A 20,737-nucleotide genomic window follows, 5' to 3' on the forward strand; every position below is an offset into this window, starting at 1 on the left:
TATCTAAAATTTTTATATATAATATTATATTTTTTTTATCTATTAAAATTTTAAAAATTTGACTACTCCAATATTTTAATTTAAGATTTACACTGATCGTGATCTAATAGCTACACTGATCGTGATCTAATAGCTCATATTCTAAGTTGAGTAAATCATGTTAAAAATTAATCCTTAGATGTTAATGATCTTATTGAGATTGAACGAAAGAAAAAGCCTTAATTGCATCAACTTGCGATCTTTTCCTACTACAAGGATCCAAATTCATTAAAGACTCAAGGGTTTTTGCTTTATTGAAATCCATTAGATTAAATTTTGTATAGTCTACTAAATTCATCTCCAACTTTATAAGATGGTTTTTAATCTTATAGTCTACGTGATTGAGTAAATTTGACAGAGTCATTAACCCATTTGAAATATTTGTAATCTCAAATATGAGATTTGATAGTGCTTTATAAAGTGAGAGACAAATTTAGTAGTTTACTTGTTAAATTTTAATTTTAATTTAATTTTTGTGTTTTATTCTTTACTTAATATTTTTTGTATTTTATCTTTATTTTAATTTATTTTGATATTTTATCTTTTATAAATAGTGTATTAGGTAAAAAGTAAAGAATCATAATTATATTTAAACATTAAATTTTCTTAAATTTTGTATAAAATATTGGTTGAAAAAAAAGTTTCTAAGGAATATGGTATATTTTTAAGACAGTATTTTCATTTATTTATAGTCCTAAAACTACTATTTTAAGAAACTACTTTGAGTTTCTCCATATAATGTAAGAATTGGTCTTGTTACTTTAAGAGATTTTTCGTTGTAGAATGATTAATAATGTTACTTTATTTGAATAATGTTCCTATTAATCAGTCTTTTTATAAATAAAAGAAACTCCTGAACATAATTCAAAGTTATATATATTTTTTAACTTTCATATTTTTTAAATCTTAAAGAGAGAAACATCTTATGTCTTCTTGAAGTTAATTTGCAAATTGATTTGTTTCTTATGTATATATTATTAGATGGACTAAAAACTAGAGTCATATTTTTTTAAATAATTCACGGGATCCTTAACTTAATTTCAGATAATAATTCAGTCTTTTATATTTTTTTTTATTTGATAATTTTTTAATTTTAAATAACAATTTAATTATTTATGTCTTAAAGTGTCAACGATGTTATATTTTTTTATAGACATCTTAAAAATTCATTAACTTCAAATAAAACTCTGAAAATTAGTTATTATCTTCAACAAAATCTAAATTTTCATCAAATTTATAATTTAAATCTTTAAATAAACTCATATTTTTATATCCAACAACAACATCAAATCCATTAAATAAAAAACTCACATTTTAAGATTTAGGTTATAAATTTGATTTAGAGAATAACAGAAAGAATAATACGATATTGTCTTGGTGATTTGGAGATCAAATCTTAATGTATGAGTTCTTTATTTTATGAATTTGATATTATTATTGGAGATGAAGATTTTAATCATGAATTTGATAATATTTAAATTTTCTTAAAATTGATACTTGATTTTATGAGTTTGTTTGAAGATGATAACGAATTTCTGGATTTCTGTAAAAAAAATAAAAAAGAATAACATTGTTAATATTTTATTATAAATAATCAAATTATTACTTAAAATTAAGTAAAAAATCAAATTTGAAAAAAAATAATAATAATAAAATATTGAATTGTTACATGAACTAAAGTTATAGATCGCAAAATGTGTTTTTGCCTATTTTTAAATATAGTTTAGGATTTGTTAAATGGGGAAAAGAGAAATCTAATGAATATAAGACGTAAACTCAATCGGTTAAACCACAAGCAATGGCTAAAAAAAAACAGAGGTGGTTTGAAACAACTAATTATAGAGTATAATATAATCAGGTACGTGATCATATTGCGATCATATTTCATCTAAGTTTTTAGCTCCCATGGGATAGTATCGTGGCAATAGTGCACCCATTATGCATTGATAATCATGGGTGAGGTAAAAATTGTTGATACTAGAATATATGCAGTCGGTCACAAACAAAGTAGGAGGAGAATAATTTGACAACTCAAGCATTTTGCTTGTATGCTTATATATAAAATGAAAATTATGACTATAAATAATTAATAATATAAATAATAAACATGACATAGTTATTCTCCTTCCCAGCCCATTTGACGTGCCCGTCGCTCCCAAACCAAAGTCATCTTTCTCTCCTTGGTGAGCTTGGCTTCGGCGTGCTCTCTTGCCTGCTCGCACGTTTCAGTTGCTGCAACGCATTTGTCAGCTTCTCTTTGGTATTGAGATCCCACTCTTTTTGCTTCGGCCAAAGTTATGTTCATATGCCGCGTGTGCGCTTCAGAAACTGACTCTTGTAACTTTAGCTCCTCAGTTAGAAGGTCAACAAACTGCTTCTCCATCTCCTCTTTTAGTTCAGGATCATTACTTCCACAATCTGTGGATCAGCACAACTAATGTCTCATTCATATGCAGTTATTGGCAACAATTCTAGCAAGATGTTTATGCATGATGAACATTTAAAAATCCTGAACAATAGCTGATATAATCTAATATTCATCTTGACACTGATTGGAAAGTAAGTATAAACACACACTCAAGGAGTATGGAAACTCAGGTTAGCCAAATGCAGTGTTATAGTGCAAATTGACGGTGCGGACTATTTTGTGTTATTAAGTGTGAGGATTGATTTAAAAAGAAAAAAAATCATAGCAACAAAATGCCTTTTCTAACTAATTAGGAATGGCTATATGAATAAAATAACTTACTCAAAATATCTTACCGTAAATCATGTGTGACGAAAAATCATTCAGATCTAAATTCTTCCTAATTGTTTAACCTACAAGTTTTCTAGGTCTCCCTCTACATCCAATCATTGGACTACCCACCAACTAAACTAGCCTCTTTCAAAGTTTTCATTCTCTATATATACATATACATATACCACCCAAGGTGATATTCTCTACCAAGCTTTCTGCCATCTTCTCTACCAAAGGTGCAATCCCACTTCCTCACTAATGCATTTGTTCTCAATCCTACCTAATATTGTGTCACTCATCCGTAAAAGCATTTTCATCTCTATAACATAACTTATTTTTTTATTGGCCTTTTTTCGCACAAGTTTTCTTCACTGGAGATAATCATGTTTGAGACTTTTTCAGGCACTAAATGTGGGTGTTTATTGGTCTTATACCACCCAACAATCAGTCTCATACAACATTACAGGTCTTACAGCTATGCAGGGAAGTTTTTCCTTAAACTTAGGTGATGATACTCTTTTCTTTTTCTCATATATAAAACTCAAACACTCCTCCATTTCATCTGCTCTTCTGAAATCCTATTATTTACATCTTCTCCATTTTCCCATCATTTTGTAATATAACCATGATATTTAACTGTTTGAATTCTGGTATAAATGGTCTCTGGTTTTCTCATCTAAACTTGTGTATAATATGGTCTTTGGTTTTCTATGGAGCTAGAATTACTGTAACTTTGACAAACTTACATACCATATACTCTTTTCAATTCTACTTAAATGAAAAACCATATGCTTTCAAGAGGATGTCTCAATGTCTCAAACAGCCCATTATTTATTCTCTCGACTCTTTAATTAAGATTCTTAGCATATGTTAAAACACTTAGATCATGGCACTCGATCTTAGTTAAAAAATCTGACCCTTGCTATAATTCCATAGTAGCAGGAAATTCTTCTATGGCACCGGCATGTGTTCTCACATGATAGGCATGTTCTATCATCACACTAGCCATGACCTCAATGAACACATCTCTAATTGCTCAAATATAGACAATATGAATTCCTTTGTTCTCTAGTTCCTTGCACAATAACTCTTTTGAGTATACTATACCACACACCTTTTACAAATCAATGAAAATCACATGCAATATTACCAATCTACTTATCAATTATATGATTTCATGGTTGACCACCTTAACATAAAACCAAATTGATTCTTTGTAATACAAATCTCGTGTCTCAATCTCCATCTAATTAACCTTTCCAATAGCTTCATAATACCGCTCATAAGCTTAATCTATTGCCAAAAAAAAAAACCGAACTACATGGACTAAAATTTTAATTTAACTTATATATTTCCAATCGTCTAAACTAGCAGGGTCTAATTAGCAAGGCATAATAACAGTCCCACCCAAAGTCCAACCAATAGGTTAAATCACACGACATAAAAAGATAGTCTAAGTTGTTCATACTCCTAGAAGTTGGTTCTTAGTAATTCATCATGTGCTTAGTTGCATTTCTTTCTAGTTGTTTGAGGTTAACTCTTAGTGCTTAGACCCTGTCACTTAATAACTCGTAAAAACTAATGCATAACTTCAAATTAAACAAATTAGTGAGTAATTGTTACAAATAATGTTAGAAAATAAGATAGTAAAAGACTAGAAGATACAGATTGCGTGGCTTGATTGCCGTCATTATCATGAAAACTATGATGGACAGAGGCAGAGCCAACATGATTGGGGCAAAAGAAATATTTATGAGAAAATCCATGAAAAGAAACTCTAACCTGAGACAGAGAGATTGGCCAGCCCTGTATAAGAAAGAAATGAATCATTAATCAGGTAAGTAAATTACATTCCACATTAAACAATTGAATTCCAAGCATACATGTATAAATCTAACATTTAGCAACACTATTAATATCAAAACAGTAAACTTTCATATATCTTTTCTGACATCAATTTGCTATATCTAGGACATACACTATAATATGATACATCTATATTTGCATTAGATAATACGAGATTATGTCCCATGGGAAGATATAGAACATTCACATTGATGAATAGTTAAAACTAATCGTTACTTTGATAAATGAACCCTTCGTTGTATAAGTTAAGCATGAAGAAATTACTAGAATTATTATCATAAATAATCAAAAAAATTACTCTTATCAGTTACAATTTCAACACCAGAGATACAAACATCAGCCGTTGCACATAATCATTAACTATGAAAAACCACAACATCAAGATCCAGCATAGCTCCGTGGGATAAGAAATAAAAAGACAACTAGTTAAAGCCAAAGCAATGATGTTAACGGCAACAAGAATATTGGCATATTCAAAGAGCCATGGTATGTTTTCTTTTCAAAGCCTCTCTGATCTGAAAATCACTCCAAACTCTTCAAGAATCATAACAATATTGGGCTAATTAGAGTTATAAATTGGAGTCTGCAACAGCATGCCACCATATAAAGGTTTTAGAGGTTTGTAAAATAGCATCATAACCGCATTTTGGTACAATATCAAGGTTCAGAACATGCAATTGCAAATTAGAGCCATGATGACTCACAACAACCAAATTGAAGATTGAATTGGCAAGCATACAAAAACAATTCCTATTAGACTTAGATCCATGAAGAGAGGAATAAGTGGGAGTTAGGATATAAAAAAATGAAAAATGAAATTACCAGGAGCGAGTTGGAAGAGGGACAAAGGAGGAGGGCAATCACAGATACAAGGAGGACAAGAGAGTTTGGAGTGAGAGTTACGAAGGGTGATGCCTTTCTTGAATCTCCAGTAAAGAGCAGGACCGCACACTCCTAAAGCTGATACCATTGCAAACAAAACCAAACACCACCTTAACCAAATCCCCGAATCAGATCTCCCCCGTGACATTCTCTCTCTCTCTTTCTGAGATCTAATTCGCTAATTCTATTTTCAAGGAATGAATTAACTTCTTCTTCTTCTTGTAGTCTAGTTGTATGCGTTTTGTTGTGTTTGGCGATTTGAACAAGTCGTAGGAACAGTGTGGTGTCTGTGTTCCCACTTCGTTCCCATGTCGGTCCTGTCCCTCGTAACCTTTTTTATTTTTAAAAGTAATATTTAATTTCCAACTTTATTACTTTTCTCTATGCAATGGTGAGATAAGGCCCGTGTTTTTTTTGTTAAGAAAACATTATCTTCTTCTTTACCGCCTAATACATGGATACTTTTGTAAAAATATAAACAAAACTGTCTTAATGAAATTTTCTAATCTCTCATGATTATTCCTTCTTTGGAGTTTTTAGTAATAATGATAATCAATATCACCAGACTAGTTTGATGATAAAAAATAATATTTTCTTTAAACTTCTATAACCTCTTTTGAATTATAGAATATATGTCACCATCATATCTAAGAAGTTTGTTGATTTTTAAAATTAATTTGTTAAGGTATCTTGTTCAAATTTTTAAGACCTTATAAAAAGGTCAAGAAATTAAAGGCTGATATTTTAGAAAATATATTTTTCAAAATTTTATTCAACATAGATATCACAATTAAATAAAGGAATATAAATTATCCTCAATAATATAATTTTTTTAAAAAGGAAAAAATTGTATTTTGACCTATTTTATATCTGTATTTAAAAAAAATAGCTAATATTTTTATTTACAAAATTAGTTAACATAATCATTAAAAAAATCAACGTCAGCATTGATCGAGTCAAAATTAAAGGATTATACATTTGTTAAAGAGAATAAAATTAAAGGGCCACACTTGTTAGTTTTAAACTAGGGAGTTAAAATCCCTGAAATTTGAAGTTGGATGAGTAAAAAAAATGCATTTCAACCTTTATTTAAAAATTAATTTACCATCTATGTTTGATGAAATTTCGATTATATATACTCTTTTTATCATTTGATACATATTTTGCTATGTTATTGATCACAATTATTTCATGTACCGATAGATCAGTGAAAAATGTTGTCAAAAATTTATCTAAAAAAGGTAAATGAGAAAATAATAAATAATCATTACTTGTTGAAATTAAATTGAAAGTGCAAGAGCAAGAGTGATATATTAAATCTGTGTTTTTTTTTTCTAAGTGTGTTTTTACAATATAATGAGAGACATATTTATAGGCTCCTCAATAGATATGTCTCATTAAAACTTTACTAGAAAAAATCAAATAGAAAAAAAAATTTAATAAAGGAAAACAGTACAATAGCCTTTTGTGAAGATTTCCAGAATATATTTATTTCTCCCCTTCAATTGAACAATCATTTCTGAGACGACGAAGACCAATTTTTTGTATCAATTGTTTAAAAGGATTACATGGAAGTGACTTCGTGAAAAGTTCTGCAAGATTATCACACAAACAAATTGGTTGAACACTTATATCACCATTCTTCTAAAGATCATAAGTGAAAAAGAACTTTGGAGAAATATGTTTTGTTCTATCTTCTGTAATGTACCCATATTTCAACTGAGCATTGCATGAAATATTATCTTCATAAAGGGTTGTTGTATTCATTCTTCTGGAAGACAACCCACAAGTCTCTTGTATGTGTTGAATCATAAACCTCAACCAAAAACATTCTCGACTTGCCTCATGTAGTGCTAAACGTTCTACTGATGATGTTGTTGTTATGGCCTGTTTCATTTATCTCCATGAAATGGTGGAACAATTACATGTAAATAAGTAACATGTTTGTGATCTACCATTATGAGGATCTGATAAACAACATGCATCTGCATAACCGATTAATTCAGATATGGGTACTTTTGAATTAAAAAAAAAACCCATATTTGTTGCCCCTCTAAAGTAGCGAAGTATATGTTTGACTATATTCTAATGTCTTTGTGTAGGTGAAGAAATATATCTTGCTAATAGATTAATAGAGAATGATATATCAGGACATGTGCAATTAGCAAGATACATCAGCGCTCCGATCGCACTAAGATATGGTACTTTAGGACCAAGTAGTTCTTCATCCTTTTCTTGAGGTCTGAAAGGATCTTTATCTACTTCTAGTGATCTCACAACCATTGGAGTACACAACGAATGAAATTTGTCTATATGGAAGTGTTTTAACACTTTCTTTGTATAAGCTTCTTGAGGTGCAAAAATCTCATTGCTCAAATGCTCAATTTGTAATCCGAAATAAAACTTTGTCTTTCCAAAGTCCTTCTTCTCAAACTCTTTCTTTAAGCAATCTATAGATTTTGGAAGCTCTTCAGGTGTTCCTATGATATTTATAGAAAATTCATTTTGTGATCTTTAAATAAAAATACATAGACAAATTGAGTCATTTTTATATCCTTCCCTTAGCAAATATTGAATGAGACGATTGTACCACATGTGTCTAGAATGTTTTAGCCCATAGCGAGACTTATTCAATTTGATTGTATAATCTTCTTGACAACTTGAACTATGTGTCTCAAGAAAATTAAATCCTTTAAAGAGTTTTATGTAAATGTCACTGTCCAGCGAGTCATATAAATAAGTAGTAACGACATCTATCATGGGCAAATTGATACCTTCACGTGCTATCATTAAAATCAATCTCAAGTCTTTGTGAAAACTCTTGAGTGACAAGTTGGGCTTTGTATCTCACAATTTCATCATTTTCATTTCATTTTCACACAAAAATCCATATGTATCCAAATGGTTTCACACCTTCAGGTGTTTGGACTAAACTATGTCTTTCCATTTTGGCCAATCATCTCTTTGTCTACAATCTTTAATGGACCTTGGTTCATGATCGTCATTGTAATTTATCAGATTTAGCGCCATATTATATGCAAAAACATCATCAACGTTGACTTCATGTTGGTTCCATCGAATTCCATTAGTGACATAATTTCTTGAGATATCTTTATTTTCATGAATTACAAGTACCTGACCAATCTCTATTGGGACTAAAATGTCAATTATGTCTGAAGAATCTTTTAGACTTTCTACATCCTCACTTGGGCCATCTTTCCTTTTAGCTCATTTTTCTTGTTCGAGGATTTCTATCTTTGGAACCGATTGATCTACCACGCTTCAAGCGCGATTAAGACTCATTTGTAATATTGGATTATCCAACATAGACATCCATTTTGATTGGAGCAATAGCAGTTGATACATATGATTTAATCACACTTTTTAGATTAGTGAATGCATTTGGCAGTTGATTTGCTAAGCTTTGGTCACATTGTTTAGTTCGAGGATCAAAGTGAGATAATGATAATTCATTCCAATTGATATGTTTTTCAAGCTGCTTAACCTTTTCCCCTAATGTTGGAAACTTTGATTCATCAAAATTACAAACAACAAATCTAGTAAATAAATCTTTTGTTGTTGGTTAAAAATATTTTATAATAGACGGAGATTCATATCCAACATATATACCCAACCTTCCTTGAGGGCCCAACTTGGTGCGTTGTGGTGGTGCAATTGGAACATACACCAAACATCCAAAATTTCTTAGATGGGAAATATTAGGTTACTTATTGAAAAATCTTAGAAATAAGAGTTATCTACCAAATTTGAATAATAATTTATTTGTCTTTTGAGTAAAAGTTATTAAAATTTTAGCTTTAAATTTAGGATTTATGTCTTTCAATTATGATGTAATTTATTTTTTCTTTTAGAAAAATTAATGCTTGGTGTATGATTTTGTAGGTAAAAGATTTGAAGAAGTGTCCTAGAATTAAAATGCTACAAGAAATTGCTATAGCAAGATATGTAACAAACTACAGAGCAATAAGACAGGTAGACTGCGTGGGTCCCAGATGCATCCAGTATTTATTCAAAGGTTTTGGGATGCCCCCAATATATGGAGGTGCTAAAAGGAAGGGCAGCTGGACCACTTTTGCTTTATTGGGCCAAAAAGATATCTCTTGAGCTATAGGACACAAATTGAGGTATAAGGAAAATAGAGAAAGCAAACTGTTCTACAAAAGGGAGACAAGCACTGCATTATAGGCAGAACGAATCAGACCTAAAATTCAGATCCCTAATCATCATTTCCATTTACTATCATCATCCACCATTGAAGTTTTGTATGAAGGATTTTTGCTCAAAGAAGGAAACTTGCAACCAAGTTGAAAGAGGATTTGTCATAGCTGTTGCACAAAGCTTGTGTTTTTTATCTTTGATTGCTCATCTCTTTAATTACTTAAGCTACAATGTTATCTCCATTGTTATATGTTATTTTCATGTTTGTACAAAATCTCATTATGAGCTAAACCCTTTTTCGTTAAGGATTTATGAAATATTGAATGATGTTTGTGGTTTAATATGTTGATAGCATGTTTGCATTATTTATTCAAGCTAATTCAATGTTGTCTTTAAATATGAATATGATCACCTTTGATTTATTGCTATTTTTTGAACTTGGAAAATAGAAAAATGGATTCACTTGTTTGGATTAAGTAAAGATGCTTGAACAAGTGGTTGACATTAAATAACTACGGATATTTAAGTCCATAGAACAAAAAATGAACTATAAATTGTAGTATGGTTGGACGTGAACCCAATAATGGGATTTATGTATTTGAAAACCGCGATGGCTGAGTTGGAAAACCCTTGAGGTTACTCTGTTCATAATGCTACAATCATGCGATAGTATTTTAGAATTACATACTAAGTTCAATGGAAATTATATCTTTAACTTCTTTCTATAATCTGATCTTTAGATATCTGATTGTTTATTTAAACTTGCTATAGCATTTTAGAATAAATAATGTTATTTATTTTTTTATTTTTATAACAAACAAATTGAATGTGTTAGAGAAGTATTGAAATTAATGACATAATCAATTCTTGTGGGAACAATCTTAATTTATATTACTTTTATTTGACTATGTATACTTGCACATTGAATTTTTGCAACAAGCTTTTTGGCAGCGTTACTAGTGATTGAATGGTGTTAATTATATCAGATGTTTTCGAAACCATTTAACATGTTGGTAGTTTGTTACTAACAATGTGGTGATATGTGTTAAAGTTCAAGTATTAAAACTATATGCGCATGTCCATATCATCACCTAAATTTAACTTGAGCCTAAGATAGAAATATTTTTCAAAAGGAGAAGGAGACTCACTAGGTCTACTACTGACCTTGATCTTGCTAACAATTTGTAGCAGCAAGTTCCCCTTTTACACATGGGAGAACATATAAGTGATGGACCATTAGATGTAATTAGGATGGAAAATGATAGGGCTAGAAGAATTAGAGAGTATGTTGTCTTTGATTCTCAAATCCTCAACACAAGCATTTTGAGGCCTGACATTGAAGTGGCACTGTTTGAGTTGAAACCTATGATGTTTCATAAGCTACAAGCAATTGGTCAATTTGGAGGAACATCAACTAAATACTCTCACTTGCATCTCAAGAAGTTTGTGGAAGTTGCCAACGACTTCAAAATAGTAGGAGTTCCTGATGATTGTTTAAAATTAAGGATGTTTCCTTATTCACTCAAGGACATAACTAAAGCATGATTGAGTTCTCTAGGGCCTAACTTTGTGACTACATGGCAAGAGATGGCATAAAATTTCTCGGTGAAGTACTTCCCTCTAATTCATAATGTTAATAAGAGGAATGACATAACCTCTTTTAGCAAAACCGAAGATGAAACTGCGTTTAAGGCTTAGGATAGTCTAAGGATTTTCTTAGGAAGTGTCCTAATCACCAGAGAGAACTTTATTGAGGAAGTCTTATGAAGAATGTATGGAGCTCATTGAAACTATAGTAGCCAATAGTTATCAATGGCTTTTTGCTAGAGTCAATGCAGCTAAGAAGGTTGCTGAAGTTCATGAAGTAAGTGAAAACACAACTTTGGAAGCCCAGATGAACGCATTAATAAACTTACTAAAAAAATTGTAACAAAACTTTTTACCAACAACTACAGAACCAGTAGTAGTGGTACCTATATCTGCAAATGTTGTAGCCTGTGTTTATTATGGGGGAGGGTATGTGTATTGTAACATCCCATTTTATTTTTATTTTTTTACTTCAATTCCCGTGCAATCAAAATATATAATTACCCATGTAAATTCAAACAAACAATTCCTTATTAATTAAAAAGCCACCAGTATCTCAATTAGATAACTTAATACTCAAATTTTAAGGTTCAAAAATGTAGTACAAAATAATAAATGGTATAAACTAGTGTTCAACATAAATAAATTTCCTAAAGCTGACTACTACTACCCCTAGAATTAAAAGAGATGCTCCATCTATTCTTCTAAAATCTTCTCCAAATGTGCAAGTAAATTAGAAATGTCATATGTCCAAAAGTAAGGGTCATCTCCAAAGTACTTACCAATAAATAAATAACAATAAAAATACAACAGTATAATATATACATAATTAATAACACTTATTTCACTCAAACGACTAGGAGGTTAAATACATCAATTATCTTTATAAAATACTAACCACACCTCAATCAAGATGCATACTCAAACAAACCTTATTATTTAATCTATATGCCAATGTAATGATTCCAGTATATCACCTCCCTCACAAGGGCTTTATGGGTGTTTCCAAGCAACCCCACTAACTCAAAATCCTCCCAATGATATGTGGGCTCCAACCAATTATGGACGCACCACATAACTATGAATGAATTCACGAATTTAGACACTTTTGAAATAAATCATTAATATAATGTGTGACTAACTTATTAACGACAACATATTTGCACTTTCAGAATTAACCGCAACACGTTAAGTACAACCATTATAACAAGATTTCATATAACGTTCATTGTCCACCATTTGAACATGTCAAGCACAACTATTATAACAACATATCACATAACATTTATTTGATACACTTTGAACATGTTCAACACAACCATTATAATAACATATCACATAATATTTACTTTCCACACTTTGAACATGTTCAACACAACCATTATAACAAACATATCACACAACATTTATTTTCCACAATTTGATGAAAAATATTTCAGCATAATATATATTTAATCTCACACATTCCAAGATAAACACAACCATACATAAATATAATTAGAGTGATGCCCTTCACAAATTAATTTACTTCTTACTTAGTGTTAAAACTTTTTAGTTTTATTTTTTATAGATTGACGTACAAAAATCTATTACTAGTGTGACCATTATTACAATAATAATGAGATAATAGAGTTCCTAACAATCTATCTCCAACGTTATTAAGAACTTTCCTTTCCTGTGTAACAATGTGTCAGCGACTATTTTAATTAATTTATTTTTCTAAGATCGTAAGAAATTCTTTTTTTCCTTTCTTAGAGGTGGGGAACGTGATGTTTCAACCTAAGCCCATTAAGACCCTAAATATTCACTCATCAATTTAATGTAATTTTGTCTTTAACGTTTCCCGATTCATGTTTTTACTATTATTATTATTATTATTATTATTATTATTATTATTATTATTGTTATTATTATTATTATTATTATTATTATTACTATTACTATTATTATTATTATTATTATTATTATTGTTATTATTATTATTATTATTATTACTATTACTATTATTATTATTATTATTATTATTATTATTATTATTATTATTATTATTATTATTATTACCAAAAGTTAAAATAACACAACACAATTAAGTTAGAAACTAGTAACTATCACCAACAAATTTCTAGAATAATTATCTCTACTCCTAATTAGGTAAAATATAAAAATAAAATAAAATGAATGGATGTTACATTCTACCTACCTTAAATAGTTTCTTCCTCGAAACTGATATTAGAGAAAAGTTTTGGGTATTGATCTCTCATTTTGTCTTCTAGTTCCGAAGTGGTGTCTCTAGTGGCTTGATTCCAAATTACCTTCACCAAAGGATTTTCTTTGTTGTGGAGCAACTTCACTTTTCTTTCTCCAATTCTTGCTGGAGGTACTTCAAAAGATAAATCCTCCTTCAACTGCACTACATCCAACTCAATGACATATGATGGATTAGGGACATACTTTCGTAGTTGAGAAACATGGAACACGTCATGAATGTGGGAAAGAATAGGTGGTAACACAACCTTATATGCTACGAGTTCGATTCTTTTGAGGATTTGGTAAGGTCCAATGAACTTTGGCGTGAGTTTATTCGACTTGATAACTCTACCAACTCTATAGTAGCTGTCACATGAAGGAACACATGTTCACTTTTTTCAAATTCTAAGGGCCTGTGACATATATCAGCATAACTTTTCTGGCAACTTTGGGAAGTTTTCATCCTCTCTTTGGTTTTCCTGATCTTCTCTGTGGTATGTTGATTTCAGGCCCCACTATGGTATTCTCAATATCGTGATACCAACACAGTGGTGTCTGAAATTTTCGTCCGTAAAGAGCTTCGTATGGCGCCATCCCAATACTCGCATGAAAACTATTATTGTAAGTGAATTCCACTAACAGTAAACATTCATCCCATCTCCCATGATTTTCTAACACACATGCTCTTAAAAGATCCTCTAAGGTTTGATTAGTTCTCTTTGTTTGTCCATCGGTCTGCGGGTGATAAGCAGAACTTAGTCTCAATTTCGTCCCTAATGCTTTATGTAAGGCTCCCAAAAAGTGTGAGGTAAACTTTGGGTCTCGATCTAAGACGATGCTGGAAGGAACTCCATGAAATTTCACAATCTCTGTGATGTAAATCTTTGTCAACTTAGTCACATTATGAGTGGTCCTCACAAGTAGGAAATGAGCTGGCATAGTTATACGATCAACTATCACTCAAATCAAATCATTCTTCCTCTGGGTCTTGGGCAATCCTACGATGAAGTCCATGGAAATACTATCCCATTTCCATTTATGCACGTCTAAGGACTACAACATTCATGCGGGTCTCTAATGTTCTACTTTAGCTTTCTGGCATGTTAGACAAGTTTTCAAAAACTCGGCCACCCGTTTCTTCATTCCGGGCCACCAATAGTTTTTCCTCAAATCTTGGTACATCTTGGTCACTCCTAGATGAAAACTCAGTTTACTCTTGTGTACCTCCTTAAGAATAATCTCTTTTATTTTATCCACTTTCGGGATGCAAATACGTCCGTTGCAGCGCAAAATATTGTCTAGCCCAACTTTGAATTCTACTGCTGTAACACCCCGTTTTTCAAAGCGAGGGTATATTTTTTTTTTTGAAAGAGATTAAAAGGAATTAAAATAAAACAAAGAATTAAATTAGGAAATGCCTTTGGATAAATAATTGAGTCATTATAATTTACAAGCAGCGGAAAAGTTTCTCCAATTACAAATCCAAAACATTTACACAACATCAAATGGTACATGGAACTCATCCAAAGATGATGTCAAACTGATAATATTAGTAAAAGTACAGTTTTCCAAACTAAAAATACTCCCAACCAAAAAGAAGGACCCCTAGTCCCTATACACCATCCTAATCTGATCATCCTGCCAAAAAGCTATACACCCTGAGTATCTCCACGCGCCCCGTGAGATCCTCTTAATGTAACTGCAATCACGCGTTCCCATCTCCATTCCCGTCCGTAGGGTACGAACCGGTAGGACCGTCCTGACTCTCATCTCAGGGCAAAGCCCAGATTTCCACAATAATTGTAAAGGGTCACCAACCGAAATTAACAGATAACACATAACATTTAAGTCTTAAATGCACAAAATAACCTTTCAACTAAGCATGCACCTTAAAAGGATTTTCCATATGCTAAAAGTTCATATAATGCTTGCCAATTAACAATGAACTCAAAATGAAGTTCTCAAACCATCAAGTAATACATAACTAATCAAAGCATTGATAAATCAATTTAGCAATCGATTATCTAACTCAAAATAAGGACTTTTGCTGAGCCAATCGATTACCAAATCTATTTGGTCAGTTCTGCTGAGTTTTTGCATGACCAAATCGATTTCTAAGTCGATTTTGTCAGTTCTGATGAGTCCCTGTGTTGCCAAATCGATTTCCAAATCGATTTCGGCAGTTTTGCTGAGTTCCTGCCTCTCTGCCAATCGATTTCCAAATCGATTTCTTAAAAGATTTTGAAAGACATATTTATACAATCGATTGGCAAATCGATTAGGTCAAAATGGTGAACTTCCTGCAACTCATCCAATCGATTGGGAAATCGATTTCCCTGATCGTTTTTCCAAAAATTCATGCATTAACTCAAGTCATTCCTAATCAAGTTCACAACCTAACACTTAGCAATTCCTACACGATTACCACGGCAATTGGGATCTCGATAACCATCATACTTACACACAACAATCAACACATAACACTTAGCATTTTCAACGCAATTACCACGGCAATTGGGATCTCGATAACCATCATACTTACACACAACAATCAACACATAACACTTAGCATTTTCAACGCAATTACCACAACGACTCAAATTCAAATCACTTAATCATAAAACTCAAATCAACCACGACTCGCGTGCCAAGCACCCTAATGCAATGCGTATATGCCAAAATGCATGGACTCGGAATTCCAAACCAAAACCCTCCTCGAAGGGCCGTAAATCATAATCGTACCGCCTATCGCAGGCCAAAGTACCAATTACCGAGGTGCCACCTATCACGGGTCAGCACGATTTACTAAAATGCGTAAATCATAAACGTACCACCTATCACGGGTCAGTACAGTTTACCGAGGTGTCACCTATCACGGGTCAACACGATTTACTAAAAGAAAAAGCGGAAATCGTAAATGTACCACCTATCACGGGTCAGTACAGTTACCATGGTGTCACCTATCACGGGTCAACACGATTTACTAAAAGAAAAAGCGGGAATCGTAAATGTACCACCTATCACGGGTCAGTACAGTTACCATGGTGTCACCTATCACGGGTCAACACGATTTACTAAAAGAAAAAGCGGGAATCGTAAACGTACCGCCTATCACAGACCAGTACTGTTTACCGAGGTGCCACCTATCACGGGTCAGCACAATCCACCAAAAATGTAAATCGTAAATGTACCACCTATCACGGGTCAGTACAGTTACCATGGTGTCACCTATCACGGGTCAACACGATTTACTAAAAGAAAAAGCGGGAATCGTAAACGTACCGCCTATCACAGACCAGTACTGTTTACCGAGGTGCCACCTATCACGGGTCAGCACAATTCACCAAAAACGTAAATCGTAAACGTACCACCTATCACGGGTCAGTACAGTTTACCGAGGTGTCACCTATCACGGGTCAACACGATTTACTAAAATATAAATCGCAAACGTACAACCTATCACGGGTCCGTACAGTTTACCAAGGTGTCACCTATCACGGGTCGACACAATTTACCAAATGAAATGCATGAGCATACACAGACTCCATTCACAACAATCGTTAAGCAAATGCAGATATTAAAAGATTCCCCATTTTTAATACCCATTTAACTTAAACGACCTTCAAACAACATTAATTAAATAAGTCATTAAGAGATTCCCCGTTCTTAATACCGATTTAACTTAATGATTTTCAAAACAAAACGTTAAGCAAACAGTCATATTAAGAGATTCCCCATTCTTAATACTCATTTACCGAAACGATTTTCAAAAACGATAGTTAAGTAACCGAGACATTAAGAGATTCCCCATTCTCAACGCCCAGTTAACTTAAACATTTTCCTCAAATACACATTAAGTAAACCGAGGTATTAAAAGATTCCCCATTTTTAATACCCATTTAACTTAAACGACTTTCAAACAACATTAATTAAATAAGTCATTAAGAGATTCCCCGTTCTTAATACCGATTTAACTTAATGATTTTCAAAACAAAACGTTATAACGTGCGTTTTCGGTACCGCGAGTAATTCCGGTAAAATCTCCGCTCGCAACGCCGCTTCCAAATTAGTTCACTAGCACCGTAGCGTGGTGGTGAGCAACTTTCCCTTCTATCTCTTCGAGAAATGAGGTTTGGATCTAGAAGAAACGGAGGGGTTTGTGTTTGGATCTCAAAAATCGTTTTTCTTCGTTTTCGAATCAAAGAGGAAGGGTGGAGTTGCGAAAACCTTGATCTAACTCTCACCCAACCTTGGGTTACTAGTTTTGAAGAAAAGAAAGCGACGAAAATGGAAACGGGGGAGGGAGGGAAAAATGCTTCACGGACAGAGAGGAAGAAGATGGAGTTTTGAAATTTCCTTCCTTTCTTTTTCTTTCCTTTGTTTTTCCTTTCTTCCTTTTTCCTTCCTTCCTTTATATATTATTTTCTTTTCCTTTTCCTTCCTTCTAGTTTTCCTTTATTTTTTCCTCCAAACAAACATATATAAACATAAACATATTTTTATATTTATATATTACTTACTTTTAACAAATATCTCCAAAATATTATTAACTTTGGCTAAAAAGCCTCCGATCCAAAATCCAAATATTATTAACTTTGGCTTAAAAGCCTCCGAGCCAAAATCCAAAATACACCAAAAATACCTAAATGGTACTTTAAAATTATGGGTCTTACATTACTCCCCCCCTAAAATTAGTTTCGTCCTCGAAACTATGCATCGATAAATAACTCTGGGTGTTGTTCCCTCATCTTGCTCTCCAGTTCCCAAGTCGCATCTCCAGTAATTGGGTTCCAGATCACCTTGACCAACGAAACATCCTTGGTCCTCAACCGCTTAATCTTCCTGTCATCAATTCTCACGGGTGGTACTTCGAACGACAGGTTATCCTTTAGCTGGATTGCGTCTGGTTCGATCACGTGAGATGGATCTGCGAGATATTTCTGCAACTGTGACACATGAAATACGTCATGAATATTGGACAATATCGGAGGTAATGCAATGCGATAAGCCACCGGCCCAATTCGTGCAAAAATCTGATATGGTCCAATGAATTTCGGAGTCAACTTCTTCGATTTCAAGGCTCTACCTACTCCAGTAGTAGGTGTGACTCTCAGAAATACATGGTCACCCTGTTCGAATTCCAAAAGTCTGCGACGCTTGTCCGCGTAACTCTTCTGACGATCTTGTGAAGTCTTCATTTTCTCCTTGATCTTCCTTACTTTAGCTGTGGTCTGTTGCACCATCTCTGGTCCGACAATCATATTCTCACCGTCTTTATACCAACACAAGGGCGTTTGACACTTGCGCCCATATAAAGCCTCATATGGTGCCATTCCAATACTTGCGTGGAAACTATTGTTGTAAGTGAACTCAATCAACGGAAGTACATCATCCCAACTTCCTCTATCATCTAAAACACATGCTCTCAACAGATCTTCCAAGGACTGATTTGTCCTTTCAGTCTGTCCGTCCGTTTGTGGATGGTAAGCTGAACTCAATCGTAGCTTCGTTCCCAACGCTTCGTGCAATGCTCCCCAAAAATGCGATGTGAACTTCGGATCACGGTCTGATACAATGCTCGATGGTACCCCGTGTAACCTCACAATTTCAGCAATGTAGATCTCCGTTAGCTGATCTACCTTATAGGTGGTCCTTACCGGCAAAAAGTGAGCAGATTTAGTTAGTCGATCCACTATCACCCATATGGAATCATTCTTCCTCCTTGTCTTTGGTAATCCGGTTATAAAATCCATGGAAATGCTGTCCCACTTCCATTCAGGTATATCTAAAGGTTGCAACATTCCAGCAGGTCGCTGATGTTCCACCTTCGCTTTCTGACAAGTTAGACAAGTGGATACATATTCCGCCACATGTTTCTTCATTCCTGGCCACCAATAATTCTGCCTCAAATCCTGATACATCTTTGTTGCCCCAGGATGAATACTCAGCTTACTCTTATGCGCCTCTTCTAGAATCGTTTTCCGCATATCTGTAATGGCTGGTACACAAATCCTACCATTACACCGCAAAACATTATCTGCCCCAATCTTGAACTCAGTCGTCTTCCCTTGTACTATTAGATTCCTCTTCTCTTGAATTAAGACGTCATCCTGAGAATTCGCAATGTCTTCAAGTAATCCACTCGAGATCTTAATCATTCCGAATTTCAAAATTCCCGGTGCAAACTCTACGTTCAAGTGCAAGTCTCTAAAAGCTCCCCACAACTCTTGTTGTCTAGCCATAATCAGTGAAGACACCGATACACTTCTTCTGCTCAACGCATCAACCACTACATTGGCCTTCCCAGGGTGGTACTGCAGTGTGAAATCAAAATCCTTGAGAGTCTCCATCCATCGTCTCTGGCGCATGTTCAACTCCTTCTGATCAAACAAATATTTCAAGCTTTTATGGTCGCTGAACACGGTGAACGTGCACCCATATAAATAATGCCTCCAGATCTTTAATGCAAAAACAACCGCGGCAAGCTCCAAATCATGAGTAGGATAGTTCCTTTCGTGAATCTTCAATTGTCTCGAGGCATAAGCCACAGCTTTCTTGTGTTGCATCAGAACACATCCTAACCCTTGGTGAGATGCATCACAATAAACTTCATAGGGTTCTTCTGATTGCGGTAATACCAATACAGGTGAGGTCGTCAACTTTCTCTTTAGTAACTGGAAATTTTCCTCACACTTCTCTGTCCATGCGAACGGTTGATCCTTTCTAGTGAGTTGTGTCAGTGGAGTCACAATCTTAGCAAAACCTTCGATAAACCTCCTGTAGTACCCTGCCAGTCCTACAAAACTCCGTATGTCAGTGACAGTCTGAGGCTGTTTCCAAGCAAGAACCGCCTCAATCTTAGCCGGATCTACAGCGATTCCTTCCTTGGTTATCACATGTCCCAAGAAATTCACTTTCTCTAGCCAAAATTCACACTTCGACAGATTGGCATACAATCGCTTCTCGCGTAAAATCTCAAGAACTTGTCGCAAATGTTCTCCATGCTCTTCTTCAGTCCTTGAATAAATCAATATATCATCAATGAATACCACCACGAATTTATCAAGGAACGAATTAAAGATCCTGTTCATGTAGTCCATGAAAATTGCCGGTGCATTGGTAACTCCAAACGGCATAACCAGGTATTCATAATGTCCGTAGCGGGTTCTGAAAGCTGTTTTCTGAATGTCTCCTTCC

The 20,737-nt window shown here is 33.5% G+C and overlaps 1 protein-coding gene across 1 annotated transcript; it reads right to left on the reverse strand.

Moving 5' to 3' along the window:
- Positions 1-1,996: 1,996 nt before the first annotated feature.
- LOC101515377 (uncharacterized) lies at positions 1,997-5,837 on the reverse strand. Its single transcript, XM_004488869.4, has 3 exons — positions 5,468-5,837; positions 4,562-4,585; positions 1,997-2,457 (listed from the first exon to the last, which is right to left on the reverse strand). The coding sequence occupies exons 1-3, from the start codon at positions 5,673-5,675 to the stop codon at positions 2,156-2,158; spliced, it is 534 nt and encodes a 177-aa protein (XP_004488926.1). The 5' UTR covers positions 5,676-5,837; the 3' UTR covers positions 1,997-2,155.
- Positions 5,838-20,737: the final 14,900 nt, after the last annotated feature.

This window comes from Cicer arietinum, chromosome 1 (assembly GCF_000331145.2).
Source record: "Cicer arietinum cultivar CDC Frontier isolate Library 1 chromosome 1, Cicar.CDCFrontier_v2.0, whole genome shotgun sequence".
In the NCBI taxonomy this organism is placed as follows: domain Eukaryota; kingdom Viridiplantae; phylum Streptophyta; class Magnoliopsida; order Fabales; family Fabaceae; genus Cicer; species Cicer arietinum.

What these genes read in the sequence shown, in the direction of transcription:
- LOC101515377 (XM_004488869.4), bottom strand. Translation starts at nt 5,675, where the DNA reads ATGTCACGGGGGAGATCTGATTCGGGGATTTGGTTAAGGTGGTGTTTG. An exon ending in CCTCTTCCAACTCGCTCCTG is followed by an intron (nt 4,586 to 5,467) that starts GTAATTTCATTT and finishes TTTCTTATACAG; the next exon opens with GGCTGGCCAATCTCTCTGTC. An exon ending in GGCCAATCTCTCTGTCTCAG is followed by an intron (nt 2,458 to 4,561) that starts GTTAGAGTTTCT and finishes GCTGATCCACAG; the next exon opens with ATTGTGGAAGTAATGATCCT.